Source organism: Phallusia mammillata, chromosome 8, assembly GCF_965637545.1.
Source record: "Phallusia mammillata chromosome 8, kaPhaMamm4.hap1.1, whole genome shotgun sequence".
NCBI classification, from domain to species: domain Eukaryota; kingdom Metazoa; phylum Chordata; class Ascidiacea; order Phlebobranchia; family Ascidiidae; genus Phallusia; species Phallusia mammillata.
In genome coordinates, this window is record NC_137259.1 from 2,921,384 (window position 1) to 2,938,614 (window position 17,231).

Consider the following 17,231-nt stretch of genomic DNA (forward strand, 5'->3'; position numbering starts at 1 on the left):
GCCGTGGTTGGATTCCACTATCTATTCTCTCCGTAGCTAATGCAGATCCTAAGCGGAAAAACGCCTGCTTCCTAAGGAAGTTTTTACTTATCGTGGGAGAATAAAAATTAAGCTCTATCGCAATGAAGTTTTCGGATGGGTTTGGATGAAGCCTGTTTCCGTTGCCACCTCCAACTTCTATCTTTCTCTATCTTCTCTTTTTTCTCCTTTTATGTCTCTTTCTTTCTCTCAGAATGAAAATGCGCCCGAATAGTTAGCTACTATGTTTCAAAGACACGGGCATTTTAAATAAATTTTAAATAAAGTTGTACATGGCGATGGAAAACGCATTGAGTGAATAAGCATTAAACTGTATGCAAGGTAGAAAATCAACAAACAAACACGGAAAATCTAGCATAAGTAAAACAACAAAGCATAGATCACCTTGAATAGTAACGTACATCGAATCGTACGTTAATTGTCACCCGTGTTTCCAGCTTTTTATTGACCAGTGTTTGCCCTTTTTATTGCAGGCTACAGCACGAAGAAAAAATCAGCAACTAAAAATATAAATCAACATGTTAGTATGAAGTTAAAGCCAACTAAACTCGTGTTAACACTTACATGAAGAACACGATCTCCATTGCTGGCTGTGAAAAGCAGAAACAGGTGTAGATGTGTTCAGAAAGTTTCGGGAACCTTTTTGTGCCTAAAACTTACCGTGTGGCAAAATTGAATTCTCCTGAATAAAAACCTATTTTCTCCCGCAAACTAAACTCATTCGAGCATTTCACATTCAAACACATCACGCTCAAAATAATTCACACAACACAATTACTGCCACCAAACAACAGTTTTTTTGCGTTCATAAGTCCTTGATCGTTATCTCAAGGATAGATTATTGTAAAAGGTACCTCGCAACCAATGTCACAAGCTTGCAAGGTACGCTTGGTTTCATTTGTAATACTGTTACAAATTTAGTTTTTTTAATTGCAGACGTCGCTTGTGTATATTCTAAATTTGAGATAAGGGATTAGGACTTTGGTATACTTCTTTTACCACATGTTAAACTATACCGAGTCTATGGTCGCCGAAAAGCCGTATTCGCCAAATCTCAGTTCGTTAGTTTCGTCGCTTTCTGATCCTGCAAACAAAAATTCAAAGAAACTAACCATTGAACACCAGACGAACGTTGCTAAAATTTTAATATTGTAACAAGGAACACTATATACGGATCTGTTCATAAGTTTAATGGTGAAAATAACGGCCCAAATAGACGTAAAAAGCGACATGCTTTATATTTCAAACGTTTCGGCAAATGCTCATGCCATCATCAGTGATGTGACGGCCACATCGGTTACACCCGTTTATAATAACTTGAGTCACGTATTTTACCTTCCAGTATACTTGCTCGGATCTCAATAAAAATGCTTTGGACGATAGAATCCAGTTTTGAGAAATCCGTGAGTTGATGGACACTATCATTGTTTCCGATCTGGCCGTTGGCCACTATCTGTAAGTGACAGAGAATTTGCTTTAATGAAACAGCAAGGTTGTTAAATGCGATCCAAAGCATTTAGATTTTCATTCTACCAAACCGACTTACAAAACTGAGAAGGTACTGACAAATATACGGTAATCCTCAGTTTAACCGGATTCGGTTAATCCGGATCTTCGCCTAATTCGGACAAAACTTAAGGTACAAATGATTTGTAATGTGGTAAGACTTGAACTAATCGACATCGGCTAATCCAGATCTCCGCCTAGTCCGAAGTTTGGATCATTTACTTGAATAAAACGGCCTGATTAACCCGGTCAATTTCTCGTGGGTAAATCTAACTTTCGGGCCTATCTTGTGATTTATGTTTTTAAAAAGGCCGGGATAGCTCGTACATTAGTAAAAGTTCGGTCCCAATTTCGAGCCCGCTTCCAAATTTGGACCACAACAACGTATTGTCAGCATTATTGCATTGCTTTGTGAAACGGTACACCAAAGATACTTTAAGAGTATTAATACTAGCCTGCAGTTCGGTTAAGTCAGCAGCCCCAACTCCGACTGATATAGCTGTAATGTTTTGGCTCTTCAAGTACATGGAACTTGAATTGAGTAGATGGGAGTCTACGGACCTGTTAGAATAATTTGGCAAATGATAAATTTCTAGGCATTGTTGAGAATTACTATCCTAACATTAGCATGCGGAAGGACATAGCGTAAAAATATAGCCTGCTGTGGGATTCGAACCCACGACTGGAGCTTATACATTTTACAATGTCACTTAACACCTAGAACTTACTTTCCATCTGTTAGCAAAATGAGGACCTTCTTGTTGTTGGGGTCGTCGTAAGAAGAAGAATTTTTGAACAGGTTGGCGGCAATAGGTATAGCGGTTCCCGTGAATGTAGTGCCGGCTTGTAAAACGATTCGGTCCACGGCATTCTGTGCAAATGTTCGACATGAAGTTTAGCAAAAGGCTAAAACCAGGGCTTGGTTTAAAACGATTACAATTCATAGATTGTATTTCTTGCAAAAGGGTAAAAAGCAGGTACAAGAATTCATTGCTTACCGAAAAGTCGTTAAAGTTGGTGTAGTTTCCTAACCCAATTTCCGTCACAACAAGACTATATCCACTGTGAATTGAAAACAGATTTACCGTTTTAAGCAGCGTTCAACGTAAAACAATAAAATATATACATGGATTTTTACCAAGCAAGTTAGTTATTGTTAACTTGTCCGCACTTTAATTTTTTGAAAAAAGGTTTAAATAAGCTCATTGTATTGTTTTCAAAATGGGCTCCTTCATCATCAGAAAAATAACACTCCTTTATATTCTTATATTTCAATCAGTTTTTTACACAAAGACGTACAATTGTGGCAGCCATGTTGAATATTGGACCACGCCGACAGATGCTGATCCACCAGGTGAAATATCGAACTTGCTCGTTACATTTTTAACCCATTCCTTCACAATCTTGAAATTGTCTCCATGGAGATTTATAGAAGATGAGCCGTCAAGCAAAAATACAATATCCACGTGTGAGGCCGGACATTCTAAAATTGGGAACAGTTGCCGGAAAAGTTTAAAGGGCTTTGTATAGTGCATTTTGAACTTACTGACTGACTGTGTTAAAGCTTCTTTCCAAACCTTTCCATAATTGGAGGACAAATAACAGTGACCAAGCTGGTGGGTCGTTCCCTTGCATAAAGTTTGTTTTAATGTAGCACAAGCCTAGAAAACAAATCATTTGGTTATATAAACTACTTTAGTAAAGTTATTAACCTACTATGGAGCAAGTAATGTGAATCTAACAAAAACCAAAATTGGAATGGTTATTCAAAAACCCGCTCCAAGAGTGCTACAAGCGATTGCCTCGCGGTGACGTAACAATCTAATGACGTCACAAAAGATGGTAAGTGGTGTTTTGGTTTCATATCATTTAAATTTTAAACCAAATCTTTCCGCTTATAGCAGTGGTCCTCAACTTGTTTCAGTTTATGGACCACCAGTTCAATTAAATGCATATCGTGGACCAGTCGATTGTTACGTAAAGATAAAGAAAGCATCCACAAAAAGAACATTATATTTCTTCAATACAGAATTTCGATTTCAATACAAAAGAACTGACAGCTAACAATAAATGGCTAATACCTTGGATAAGTTTTTTTCGTGCTGAATATTTTATAAATTGTATGCAACTACTTCCAGAGTATCACCAAATATCATAACGTCCTGTGGACCACTCAAAAAGTCATCATGGACTACCAGTTAAGAACCACTGGCCTAATACGAGTAACTGCATGGTTTCGTTTTTGAGTTACGGATTAGTCAAAACTTGCCGATAAAATATTGCAGTGGGTGTAGCTTACCACAAATGTGCCTGTAGACTTTATTCCAACAGCTATCCCAAACCCATCATTGGGTAAAGTAGGTGGAGATGTGGGTGAAACATCTACGCAAGGTTCATTTTTCACAAGATGACACCGATACATGCGACCAGGTAAAGAAGCGTTCATCGGGTTTTGTGTACATCCGGGACAGGATATCATTAGTCTGTAAAAAAAGTTTTTTTTTAGTATCTTGATATTACGTTGTAATTTGTGCATGTACATGTAATGATTGCTATAGATTTGTAAATGCATTGTCCATTTTAGAGGCGCGCACAAGGATTTGCAAAATTGTATAGCTTTTGCTGTTCACATTTGTTTTTTAATTACTTGCAAAATAGCGAACAAAATATCATTAATTTACTTTTATTATGGCAAAGGAAATCAAACAACCACTAGATTTATTAGTGATTGGTAAAAACTTACTTATTTAATCTATTTTCGATTTCAAAAAAGGTTCCAAAATAACGAGATGTATTGCTTGCATCTTTGGGCAAAACCACTTCTTTGTCCGTCTGATATTGAACATTGTAGGCCAAAGAATTCCTTAACGCAGCAACAAAATATAACGCCCAAACAAAACGATTGTTAACTTCCATGAGCAAACTGTCAACGTTATTTCGCTTCAAACAACACCGACTGTCCGCTAAGGTGCAACTGTCAACTAACATTGCGTACGGAAGTGTAAACTGGTTTATTGCAATGCATTGAATCATACCCGTATGTTTGTGTCCTCAAACAACATTTTCCTTGTATATATATACACAGTTAAAACAACAAGGTAACTTGCCAGTTATGTAAGCGTGATGTAGCTTTGTTTTGCACATTGTGGCCCACTTGCAGTGTTCGACGCAGAGTTGTAAACGGGCCCAACACTGTAGCCCTAACCCGGCAAGCCCGAAAACCTGGCCCGAACCCGAGTCGTTTTTAAGAAGCCCGTTTAGACCCGTAGGTTTTATTGACGGGCCTAAATAATGGAGCCTCAAGAAAGACCAAGACACCATTGGCCTTGAACAGGGCATTTTAGGGCTGTCAGGCATTAAGTCAGGTCCAGTAACTGGCTACTTAAATTTATTCAAATATTAAAAATACTGAGCGTAAAGTCAGGCCCAAGTCAAGTCCATTGTTGTGATGAAACTTAAGTCCGAACCCGTCCCGACAAACAATTCTGGTTCGACGTGATTGTCTCCACAGCGTGATACTTTTTTAACGGCGCAACTTTTTACAATAATGTCACTGGATACTCTAACTCGTGTGTGCTTAAGTTTTAGGGTATTGAGACTTAATTTAGAACCAAAATTATATAGCCAATTGAAATACATCAACAACAAACTTTAGGCGTTGATGACAATTTGCAACCACAGCGTTTACTTACAAAGTTGTATATTCTACTAAATTCTCTACAATACAGCCTCTAGTGTGTTCATGAACAAATCATAAAACCAAACTTATCGACAGCTACAACAATATAAAAACAAATCGAAAACTTAAGCTTAGTGCACTCCCCAGTAAGGCACAAGACACCAATCAAGTACAACTTTAAATTGGGCAAGTCTTATTTTCAGTGAAATAATAAGAAAATGAAAGTCATTGATACTCATATTTACTGATAAGGAACAAAATCAAAGAGAGCTTTGCGTTGATTTATTGCTTTAAATTTAAACAAAAGATTGACACATTAACTCTCACACCCCTTTTCCACTTATTTACTAACTATGAAAATCATCCAACAAAGAGCATTTCGTTTGGAACCTGCACAATGGATACAATTTGCAGATTTTAAGGATACAGTAATATAGTATTACAAATATATGAAGCACATGAAACAATTTGACATATCATTCACACATTTTTTTTATTTAGTAGTTCTTAAGTTGGTTTATGTAGTAGAAACAAATTTTAAATTCAGTTTAAATTTTGATAAACTTACTCCTTTTATTGAAGATCAATTTTAATGTTGCATTATTTAGCAGCCACACGAAATGGTTTAGCTTAACCAGTCTAATTTACACATTTTGAACTGATTTAAATAGATTGCACTTGCACATAAAAAGGTACATTGTACAGAAATTTCACTACCTAGACATGATTGTTTCATTGTACAAAATTTGGCACAAAGTGAACAAGTGTTCAATTGAAATGTATTAGTTGCAATCAATATGGCAAACCCTAAAATATTCACAGACAGTTTAATTATGTTTTTCTTAGTCTTGATCAAACAGAATAGAAATCACATCTGCTTTAATTTGGTCCTCAACTAGTTTCTCATTTGGTCGTCCCCAAATCATCAGTGTTGGCACTCCAGTGAGTTTCAAGTTTTTGTCAGTACGGAACTGGTTGCTTCGATCTTTCCAATATTCCCTCCCACCAACCGAGCAATAAACAAAAGCTACATTTTCGGCGTTAGGGACGTCTCCAAGAGCTTTTCTAACCACAGGTTCTTTTACCACACAATCGGGACACCAGCTGTTACCCGATGCGTCTTTGTCCCCACAAAACATGCATAATATCACCTTGTTTTGTTTGTCTAATTCAGTGACCTTGGATAGGAATTCGTCGAACCCTTGAACCTTAAATTCTTGAACCATTTTTCTGTAATTTCTGCTTATCTTGTACTTTCGGCAAGTCAAGTGATTTTGCTCGTAATTTATGTCGCGATGCGTTTTGCTAATTTTGCAAATGTCGCATTTAAATGGCCTGCAATGTTTATTTCAATTAGAGTTCATACTTGTTTTTCGTTTTGAATTCAAAATTTTATTTTAACATTTAATTATAGGTATAAGTCATAATATACTAAAAATCTTGTCATTAAAATGCATTTCGTAACAGTTACGAACGCGACACGCTTCATGCGACAAACAATTCGGGTATTTCCCTAAATCGATCTCAAAAAATAAAAAGCGATAAAACAATTTTGTTTCTATGCCAGGAAGCGTTTTAGGCCATTTTGACCTTAAGTTTGAATTTAATAACTTAAATAAAATTTAAACCGCGTTCTCTTGGTGTACCACAGTCTTCATAGCGTAACACTCGCTAAACAAAGAAATTTTCAACTCTGCTAGCATTACTGCAACAAAATTAATATCAGGGATCATTTTGCAAGTTGAATGAAAGCAAATACCCATTCTTACATGCAAAACAGTCGCACAATTTATTTGACATGTCTTTTCCATTTTTGGTGCAGCTAATGGCATGTCAGTGTGGGCAAATAACATACTTGCCTGTTCCCTTGTTCAATTTTCGCAAACAAAACAGGATTATTTCATAACCACTGGACCATCCCAACTCATTTTCAGAATTGAAGCTCTGACTGTTTATGTCTTTTTACAACCACAAGATTCTGCACATTTTGACAATTTTTCTTTACCATATCTGGACCATATTGGGTCTGCTCATGGATATATATTCTATTTTACAAACAATTTACAGATGTACTCCACCTGTCAAAAGTTTCCAATATTATTATCACAATACATTTTAAAATGGACCAAATTGCTGCACAACAGCCAACTGAGAAACCTCTCCACCCTTGCGATATGAAATTCATTGCTGAATGACATTTTCCTGTGGTAGATATGAAACCGCTCCAGTATGAAAATATAAGAGGCAAGGGTGTGGGTTTTCAATTCATTTGATGATTTCCTCATTTTCAGATGATTCTGGTTTTATTGAATGAAAGTGGCGAGCAAAGGTTTCTGCTACAATTAGCGGAAACACAAGAGTAGCTTCAGCATATACCTGGAATAATAAATGAACATCCCAAATTAAGTTATACATTTCTCCAGAAAAATAGTTTAGTAGAGAAAGTACCAAAAATTATTTTAGCTATGCAATAAATGTTTAATCCAGATAAATCTGGTTATTTGCGTTACCAAATTGCCAAGCTTTCTTAATGCAATTAATCACACAAATTTTCACAAGTTACATCATGTTGGTATTATGATCCCTATGCAATTAAACGGAATATCAACTTAACCAATGTTTTATTAAACAGATTCATTCTGTATTTTCAAAAAAGCTTTGTTTTTTTTAGGAAACTACAAATGCTCTTAAAGTTTTGCCATCATAGACCTATCGACACTTAACCCTAGGTTAGAAATCAATGAAATAATCTTAAAACTTTTAACGAATATTAAACAAAACTGGAGGCCAAAATAATATTGTTTTACCTTGACTGGCTGTGCATCTGCTCTGATTTTTCCCCAAGAAACTGCCTCATCTGGTCGTGCACCAGAATCGGACCCATCAAATTCCTGGGCAGTGTTTATAAACACAGAAAAATCTGCACCATCACGCTGTAAAATTTTTTACTTTCAATGTTAAACAAGGGTACATCACAATAAATGCAACACAAAATCTGGTTTGTCTTTATTTTATTAACAAAACATTTAACACATATGCATCAGTAATAAAACAGAGAAGTTTTTTTCTTACCATCAGATTGGCATTGCAAATATGATGTTTAACAAGCCCTCCACCCAAAATAATCATCCCTGTATTAGCAGCAAATACAGCCTGATTGTTCATTAGTCTTATATCTAAAGGCATACAAGTGTATGTTGTAAAGGTTGTATCTGTAATCCAGTGGTAAAAGGGTTAACTAACCTTCTATTATATCTAAAACTAAACCTGGGTTTTTGTATGTGTGAAGATACAGCATGTCACCGATAGATCCATCTGTTAATCCAGGACTGAACACTGGAATGTTGTTCTGGAATTACAAACAAAAGCAAATTAACAAAAGTACTTGTAAGGCTGCAGACACTGAAAAATCGTTCATCCTATAAAGTCACTTCATAGCCGCTGTAACCTTATCACTATCTGCACTGAAGGGACCTTATAAGTTGAAACATTGTGAAGTGTCTTAATTGTCAGGCAAGGGCTTGCTGCTTTTATGTGGAATATATTAAGGTATACATGCTTTAATATAACTTGTACCTTATAACACCAGTAGTAGACAGAGTCTGGATGGTTTATCTCTTTTCCAAGTCTGTGAATAACTTTTGACGGGGTCCATTTCATGCCTTTTTTCTGCTCTTCCAGCATTTGGTCAAATATGGGAATAATCCAATCCTCAAATAGACAATAATTGCTGTTTGGAACAAGTAAGTTCCCAATTCTGTGCAAAAAACACATTAATTAAGTTGATAAAAAGCAAAACAAAAACAGCTGTGTACTATAATTAGCGAATAAACTTTATTTTTTATCTAGCGGTAATTTTGATATTAGTACAACAGTGGCAAATAAATAATAGTCAAATACTTTATCTATTTACCTTTTCATTTTATTGTTTTGACAATAATTAACTTAGGCAGGAGCAGTATACACTCAAATTACCAGTGGGTATGAGTGTATAAACTCCATGGAGAATTCATTTAGTTGAAGAGTATATATGTCATAGCGGTTCAACTGTGTAACACAAATAATAAGGCTGCTACACATTCCCTTCGTCTAAGAACCTTGTCTACAGTGAAAATTATATCCACCTCATAAGACAAAATTACAGCTATTTATTTGTATGCAGGCCCGTTTATTTAGATCTACCCTTATCCATGCAAAGTGCAGTATTACCTATTAATTCCCTTTTCACGAAGTTCTTTCCCTTTTAGGTGAAAGTCACCCAAATATGTTGGAGCCAAACACTTTATGAAGTCCTCTTCAATTCCTCCAGCAGTCGTAACAAGACAGTCCACAAGGTTGTGTTGAGTCAAAAACTGAAGTGTTTTTCTTATTCCTACACATCAAGATATTCGTTGCTGTCATAAACAATTTACATCTAACACATGCACATCAAAAAAGCTCCCTAATTAATATATAGTTCTAACCATTTAAAATACTGTTGAGAACCACACTAATTGAAAAAAAAACATTTGCAAAAATTTAGTGACCTTGCAATGATTATAAAAATGACATCAACTTTAAAAATGTTTTATGCACAGCTTTCTGACAGTTTTGTTTTTGGTTAATATTGTAAAGTGCTTTGCCAGTTTTTACTACTTTAGGACTTGTTAAAATTTTCTCTTGTAAGCAATACACATTGCATCGTGAATTTAAATTAAACCAATGCTTAAAAACAAATTCAATTGCCTGATGAAATCATGTTAGAAGTGTAACCCAAGAATATAGTGCAGTTTGTTCTTTTTCTTTCAATAGGATTGAAATCCACTTTTTGTTTGTTGTCCTCTGACAGTGGCTCATTTCTCTTTTTAATCTAATAATAACAGTTTTGGTCAGGAAGAGATAACAGTCCGCATAAAAATTAACAATCTTGTGCATACACTTGTATGCCAGTCGACAGAGTGTGGCAGCTGCATGTGCAATTAGTTTTTTAAAAAAAACTTTTTGCACACCAGTTTTTGGGGGTTGCACACAGAAATTTTACACCAAAAGTATTCAATTGTCCTGCTTCAACCTCTTTTGCTTGCTGCGCACCTGCTGTAATTGGTTTTGCATGTGAACTTTGGGCCAAGCATGCGTTCATGCAGGCCGTTGCCCCAGTCTGCAGAGTGTGGCAGCTGAACGCACGATTATTTTTTGAAAAAAAAATTTTGCACACCAATTTTGGGGGGTTGCACGCGGAAATTTCGCACGAAAGGCATTTAATTGTACTGCTTTGACCTCTTTTACTTGCTTTGCGCCTGCTGAAATTGGCCTTGCACGCGAACTTACGGGTCGTGCACGCGCGCACGCAGGACATGTTGGTCCTGCACACGCGAGATCTCGTCGGGAACTGCCATGTTCTGCAGACTGGCCGTTGCCTTGTTTTGCAGACTGGCTTGTAATGTACCATTCAGAATTTTACACACATTTTAAAATTTTTGGCCTATAAATTTTTATTGTACAGTATAGATGACACAACAGTACATTGTATTTTGAATGTTAATTTTAAAATGTTTTTTGCTGTTTAATTTTTACTTTTACTCACCATCTTTTCAATCTCTTCGATTGCTCTTCCAAAGTTGGTTGCCTGGAATCCCGATGAAATGTAAGTTCGCAACAGTTTGTGATAATCAATTCCTTCGTTAAAGTCGTAACCTTCCACCAACTTTGAACCTTCAGGCATTTGCTCGCTTTTCTTTAAAACTGCCTTCATAACATCTTGCATCTGATCTGCCATACTTATTTTTGTCCAATAGCACTGCTGAAAAACTGTACTATGGTATCTTTTTTCACGAAAAATACAACAATTAGGTTTATTAGGTTCACAAATGCAGTCTATTGCAGTAAAGTTTAAATGTAAGTTAGTTTTCTTAAGAAAGCAGTGGTACAGTAACTGTAACTAAGAAGTTAAGAACTAATATTTCACGTGGGGAAAAATTTCAGCAGCCATAGACATCATATTCCAGTCATGAAAATTGTGTTGCATGATAATTTTAAGAAAAAAATAATTACTACCTGGTACCCAGGCTAAAACGTAAATGTAAGTAGTATCGGCTATCAAATTATCAATGTTTATGTTAATTTGCGACCTCTACTACCTTCAAAATGAATGTCTTGACAATTTTTGTAATTTTCGTGTAAAAAAAACTGTTCGTTCAAAATATGGCAAGGTGGCTCGACGGGCTGGGCACCCCTGCCTTAACACGTGTCGCGTGCAACTTTCATTAAAACTACTTGTAGTTGACCTGAACTGGAATTCAATAGTTTGAAACATATCTATTTAAGCATTTCAATATTTTTGCAATGGAGCACAACGCGACAAGCGAAAACAGCTCGGGTATTTCCCCAAAGAAAGCCAAGAAACTGGAAAGCAATTGTTTACAAGCTGAAACGCGTATTCTTTTCCCAGTTTGGGCCTTGCATATCACTGCTTGGGTGCACACAAAATGACTACAACATTATTTGATCTTGTTTATTTCCAAAAGCAGTCTCACACATCGCATAAATGATACGATTTTTTTACTTGTAACGTTGCGTATCTTTAGCTTGCAATTTGTCCCGTGGGAAAAAGGAAAGGGTTTTGTAATTCACTCAACAATTTTCTTATTTTCTGATGATTCTGGTTTTACAGAATGAAAGTGGCGAGCAAAGGTTTCTGCAACAATTAGCGGAAACACTAGAGTGGTTTCAGCATAAACCTGAAACAATAAAGAAAATCTCTAAATAACTGTTATTGTCATTAATTGGAACAATGGTTCACTTTATGTAGTAACAGTCACCTTACACCAAATCAACCAACTTTGTCTTATTACCTTCACTGGCTGTGCATCTGCTCTGATTTTTCCCCAAGAAACTGCCTCATCTGGTCGTGCGCCAGAATCTGACCCATCAAATTCCTGGGCAGTGTTTATAAACACTGAAAAGTTAGCACCATCGCGCTGCAAAGAAAAGAAATGTCATTTGCACTTAAAATGTTTAACAAGCACATTTTACATCAAGTACACAAAGCAAATGAGTAATTTTCATTTAAAGTCAGTGGGAGACCATTATAACTAAAAACACTGTATCTGTTGATAGTTTCTGAACAGAAATTGGTAAAATAATCTGAAAAAATTGGACAAACCCACAAACCAAACGGTTTTGCAGAAAAAGTTGTTGCCACCTGTCGTGGCATAATAATTACCAAAGGTGCTTAAACAATACATTTATCTCACCATCATGTTGGCATTGCAGATGTGATGTTTAACAAGTCCTCCACCCAGAATTATCAGTCCAGAGTTTGCAGCAAATACAGCCTGATTGTTCATGAGCCTTACATCTGAATTTTAACGTATTTTGTTATAGACACTGTCTCGAATCCTGTGGTATAACTGTTAACTAACCTTCTACTATATCTATAACTAACCCTGGATTTTTGTATGTCTGAACATACAACATATCCCCAATGGAGCCATCTGTTATGCTGGGACAAAATACAGGGATGTTGTTCTGGAATTACAAACAAAGGTTAATAAAAAGGGCTGGAAATCAATTGGATTAAATATCTAAACTGCAAGTATTGGTACCTTATAACACCAGTAGTAAACAGAGTCTGGGTGGTTTATTTCTTTGCCAAGTCGATGAATAACTTTTGATGGAGTCCATTTCATGCCATTTTTCTGCTCTTCAAGCATTTGGTCCAGTATAGGAATTATCCAGTCCTCAAACAAGCAATAGTTGTTGTTTGGGACAAGTAGGTTTCCAATTCTGTGCAAAAGTGAAAATGCATATCCATTAAGTTGATAAAAAAATGCCTTGTATATATGCAACAAAATAAAAAAGATCATATTCAATTGAAGAGTAAACCATTATATGCCGAATTGTAACCCAAATAATGAAATATAGTCACCAAGGGGATTTAAACCTACAATGCAAAACAAAGTTAACTGATTTGTAGGCAAGCTCAATTTTATTTCTGGGATCCGCCCTCATACTACAAAGTGCAATACTACCTATTGATCGATTTTTCACGAAGTTCTTTCCCCTTTAAGTGAAAATCACCCAAATATGTAGGAGCCAAACACTTTATAAAGTCCTCTTCAATTCCTCCAGCAGTAGTAACAATACAATCCACAAGGTTATGTTGAGTCAAAAACTGTAGTGTTTTCCTTATTCCTACAAAAAGGTTTTAGGTTGCTGGTTTTGGAAATTCCCTTGCATTATAGGTCAAAACACTGTTCCTGTTAAACACTTCTGTCACAACTTATTTAAGTGGTACTTAAGGAAAACATTCTTCAGAAGGTGCCCTTTCTAGCAGAAATATACTTGCCTGACGATATCATGTTGGAAGTGTAACCCAAAAATATGGTGCAGTTCGTTCTTTTTCTTTTGATAGGATTAAGATCAGCTTTTTGTTTATTCTCCTCCGAGAGGGGTTCATTTCTCTTTTTAATCTGACAACAACAAGAAAAAAAAACTTGGTCGTGTGAAATTTATGGCCTATCGCCTTTGCATGTTTCCGATTTGGATGTTGAACCCTCCAGAAGTTTGGTTGTATTGTTCATTGATTCTACTCGATGCCAACAGAAATAAAATGAATGAATGAATGAAACATGATTGGCTTGATACATACTACATGTAAGTTATACAGACCTAAATGTAATGTTAGTAATTCAAATATCGTATGCCAACGCCCAACGCGTGGGTAATAACGTACTGAAAAGCGATTGTCCAGGGTAGCGACCCGTAGCTTCGCAACATTCCGGCTTAATGATTGTGTTAGTGCAAGTGTGTCGTGTTCTTTCACCGAGCGAAGTAACTCAACTGGACTGAGTAAACACACAGCCATGAGAACCTTTGACCGTTACATCAATCAGCAATTTAGTACGTTACTGCTTTACAGGATAAACATTATTTAGGGCGCTGACTGCACGAGACACCGAACGGCAAACAACGTTCGAACGACGCGTTGCAAGATAACCCCCGGACAACCGGTCAAGGCTCAACACTGGAACATTCCGTCAACTCAGCATAAAAATTGATTAAGTCTAATATTACATTAGTTCAGCGGTTCCCAAACTGGGGTCCGCGGTCCTTTAGGGGTCCGTGAGGCAATTTTGAGGGGACCGCGAAGCGGTTGAAGTATAATTCCATAATCTTATTTGGCGTCAGTTTGTGCCACTAAATAAGTTTAAATCAAAGTAGAATTGAGAATCGACTGTCTCCACTACTAAACAATGGCCTTTATTGGATGACAACTTTCAAAAATGCAATTGTTCGCGTACAATCGTAATGTTTTTCTCCTGTTTGTGATGGCACATGCTGTCTTTGGATGATTGTTATGCGCAATTTGGATCACTAGCTAAAATCCTGCAATCAACTTTCGTTTTTATGAAATACACATTTAGGCTTAAGGACCCTCGAAATAATGGCAAAAAAATATGAAAAAGTTTGGGAACCACTGCATTAGTTGGTTACACCAGTGGTCCGCAAAGAGTCCGTTACCGGGCGGTAAACTTTTTCCGGTAAAACGCTTTTAAAACATTTTGCTCATATATCCCGGTGATGACAAACTAACTTGGGGCGTTTTCATTGCTGAATAGTTGTTGTTTTTTAAACGCCCGTACGCGATCAAATTTTAGTTTCAAAAACGGTCCACAAAAAAGATTGCCGACCCCTGCATTACACCAATTCCATTGCAGCTAAATCAGCTAATCTAAAACGAAAATGACATTTTGATTCCGATTTAGCTAAATCAAAACGAAAACGCATCCCCATATAAATGAGTCAGACCATTTATCACCGAAAGGATTTAGAATTGTTTGAACGAATGTGGTTGTGAACGAAGGGATACTTCACACACTGTAGAAGAGGACATTATTTCCGTTTTCAATTTGAACGTATCAATTGAAATGACAAGTATTTTTATACAAACGGCCGCTCGAAAACACGACGAATGATGTCGGTCAAACCTGGCATTTTTCAATCTTAATGTAACTAAGCCTACAACTTTTAAGAGCTGGCCTGTTTAAATCAAACAACTGCAAGTAAAATAGTAATTTGGCATATTCATGTTCGGCTTTTTTGGTTAAATCGAAAAACACTAATTTTAAAGCGGTTACACTTTGGCGGTTTTCAGCCCAATGTTTTGCACATGTTTTATGCTATCTATACTTGAGTTTAATTTTACCAATGGTATTTGTTGAAACTGCAAGGAAGTTTATCCACTTAGCTATGGAACCCCATTGTAATCACGTTTACGAATCTTTTTCAACTTATTCTCACCATCTTTTCAATCTCTTCGATTGCTCTTCCAAAGTTGGTTGCCTGGAACCCCGTTGTGGCGTAAGTTCTCAACAGTTTGTGATAATCAATACCTTCGTTAAAGTCGTAACCTTCCACCAACTTTGAACCTTCAGGCATTTCCTCACTTTTCCTGAAAACGTTATTCATCACATCTTCCAACTTATCAGCCATGCTCGATTTATCCAACAGCAACTGCTTACGAGTTAAAAACTGTCAATCTTGCAACAAAAATGCAAAATTAGAATCATTATATTCTCTACAAAATGCCAGCACAGGATAAGGAGTGGGTGACACTGCAATGTTAAATCGCTGAATTTTCTGCGAATGCATTTGTGCTGTAACCTTAATGGCAATCACTGAACCCCTTGTCAGCAATTTTAAACACGCGATTCGGCAGTTACCCGATGTTCAGCTAAAAGCCACCAAGGCTTGCTTAAACATGCTTGCATAAGCAAATATTGACAGTCTGGCTAAAAGTGTTTTACAAACCGCTGTGAAGCCCACGCGAAGATTCACACAGGCAGTGTTTTTTTTAAGGTGTTTCAAATTTCTCCAGCGGTTTCCCAAAATTTGGACTTGCAACTACAACTACAGTTTTTGGTATTTAAATGAAACACTTGCGGTCTCTTAAAACTACTTAGCGGTCACCCAAACCAAACCTTAAAAAACCCTGCACACAGGTGCCTTGTGCAAAAAGCTCTACACCAGTAGTCGGCAACCACCAGGCCGTGGCCCAGTGCGCATAAAACTTGCTCAAAGCTCACATTGAATCAAAGTTGTAATTGCTGTAATTAGTTTATAGTGCTGAACATTGGTGGTTTTCAAAGACTGGTCCATGATAAGAATTTCAGTTTTAAACCGGTCCGCAGTGCAAAAAAGATTGCCGACCCCTGCTCTACACCAAACCTTTTTTCCTTTCATGCATCGTCCCGAACTACTACTGCTTCTGACCCAATTCCAGAAACTCTTGCAACTGAAGTGACAACCAAACAAACGGCTTTTCGGGGGTAAAAAGAAATGTTATATTTTGTTATTGGCAATGAACAGCATTCTCGCCCACCACAATAAAGTTAAAAAGTAACATTCTTAGAACAAGTTTTGTTTGTGTGGTTTTATCACCCTTTCAAGCTTTATTAAATGCAATAACCAATAGTATTGGTCTCCGTTTATTAACTCATCGTCATTACAACAGTGAACACATGTCACACTGAGATAAACCAAGTTTTAAAGAGAAAAGGCACCAACAGACCCAAAATACGCACAAGGCCCACTGTTTATTTTCCATGGAAACTTATATTTTCTGATCCAAAATTTGCAAGTTTAAATGAATTTAAACAGCTTTTTTGGTTTTAAACCGATCCAAGGCAGTCCTTTTTGTTTCAGGCTTTGACAAAGATATCTCTTTCGTATTTTCCATTGCCTTCGTTTTATCAGAAATCGGTTTGGCAATCATTTTAGTAGTAGTGTCAGATGTTAACAATTCTCGTTTCTTTTGTAGATCGTCTTTTATCTTGTCCCTCAAAGCAGCGTCTTTCACTTTCTGTTTTCGTTTTTGCACGCTGCCAGTTTTGCTTCTTCCCTTCATTTTATACCGCGGTTCAAACTTTGGCGGTTCGGGCTTGAAACCCTGCAATAAAGGAAAATAAATTTAGGCATAAAGTCAAAGCAACGGATAATGTTCAAGCTGTGGAATCTTCCAGATGTT

General features: G+C 36.7%; 4 protein-coding genes across 7 annotated transcripts in view; all 4 read right to left on the reverse strand.

Moving 5' to 3' along the window:
- Nucleotides 1–985: 985 nt before the first annotated feature.
- Nucleotides 986–5,325, reverse strand: LOC145204442 (integrin alpha-D-like). The gene is made up of 9 exons (XM_080076986.1): nucleotides 4,289–5,325; nucleotides 3,845–4,028; nucleotides 3,092–3,206; nucleotides 2,845–3,028; nucleotides 2,544–2,607; nucleotides 2,274–2,416; nucleotides 2,022–2,106; nucleotides 1,375–1,513; nucleotides 986–1,123 (listed from the first exon to the last, which is right to left on the reverse strand). The coding sequence occupies exons 1-9, from the start codon at nucleotides 4,576–4,578 to the stop codon at nucleotides 1,050–1,052; spliced, it is 1,278 nt and encodes a 425-aa protein (XP_079933112.1). The 5' UTR covers nucleotides 4,579–5,325; the 3' UTR covers nucleotides 986–1,049.
- Nucleotides 5,326–5,489: 164 nt separating this feature from the next.
- LOC145204441 (thioredoxin domain-containing protein 17-like) lies at nucleotides 5,490–7,142 on the reverse strand. The gene has a single exon (XM_080076985.1). It carries the CDS (start codon nucleotides 6,448–6,450, stop codon nucleotides 6,067–6,069), a length of 384 nt encoding a protein of 127 aa, XP_079933111.1. The 5' UTR covers nucleotides 6,451–7,142; the 3' UTR covers nucleotides 5,490–6,066.
- Nucleotides 7,143–7,218: 76 nt separating this feature from the next.
- On the reverse strand, nucleotides 7,219–15,773 carry LOC145204440 (deoxyhypusine synthase-like). 4 transcript variants are annotated; one of them, XM_080076983.1, is made up of 8 exons: nucleotides 15,506–15,773; nucleotides 9,950–10,073; nucleotides 9,434–9,596; nucleotides 8,801–8,981; nucleotides 8,468–8,573; nucleotides 8,297–8,400; nucleotides 8,032–8,157; nucleotides 7,219–7,600 (listed from the first exon to the last, which is right to left on the reverse strand). In XM_080076983.1, the coding sequence occupies exons 1-8, from the start codon at nucleotides 15,695–15,697 to the stop codon at nucleotides 7,490–7,492; spliced, it is 1,107 nt and encodes a 368-aa protein (XP_079933109.1). In that variant the 5' UTR covers nucleotides 15,698–15,773; the 3' UTR covers nucleotides 7,219–7,489. The 4 variants fall into 4 exon arrangements, with proteins under 4 accessions (XP_079933109.1, XP_079933108.1, XP_079933107.1 ...); XM_080076982.1 differs by lacking the exon at nucleotides 15,506–15,773 and adding an exon at nucleotides 10,788–11,168; XM_080076981.1 differs by lacking the exons at nucleotides 7,219–7,600; nucleotides 8,032–8,157; nucleotides 8,297–8,400; ... (2 more) ...; nucleotides 9,434–9,596; nucleotides 9,950–10,073 and adding exons at nucleotides 11,701–11,940; nucleotides 12,055–12,180; nucleotides 12,457–12,560; ... (2 more) ...; nucleotides 13,234–13,396; nucleotides 13,551–13,674 and having other exon boundaries at nucleotides 15,506–15,772.
- Nucleotides 15,774–16,676: 903 nt separating this feature from the next.
- Nucleotides 16,677–17,231, reverse strand: part of LOC145203652 (WD repeat-containing protein 46-like) — a 33,145-nt gene continuing 32,590 nt past the window's right edge. The window contains exon 14 of the mRNA XM_080075915.1: nucleotides 16,677–17,153. Within this exon, the coding sequence (XP_079932041.1) occupies nucleotides 16,857–17,153 (297 nt within the window). The 3' untranslated portion in view covers nucleotides 16,677–16,856. The remainder of the gene's footprint in view (nucleotides 17,154–17,231) is intronic.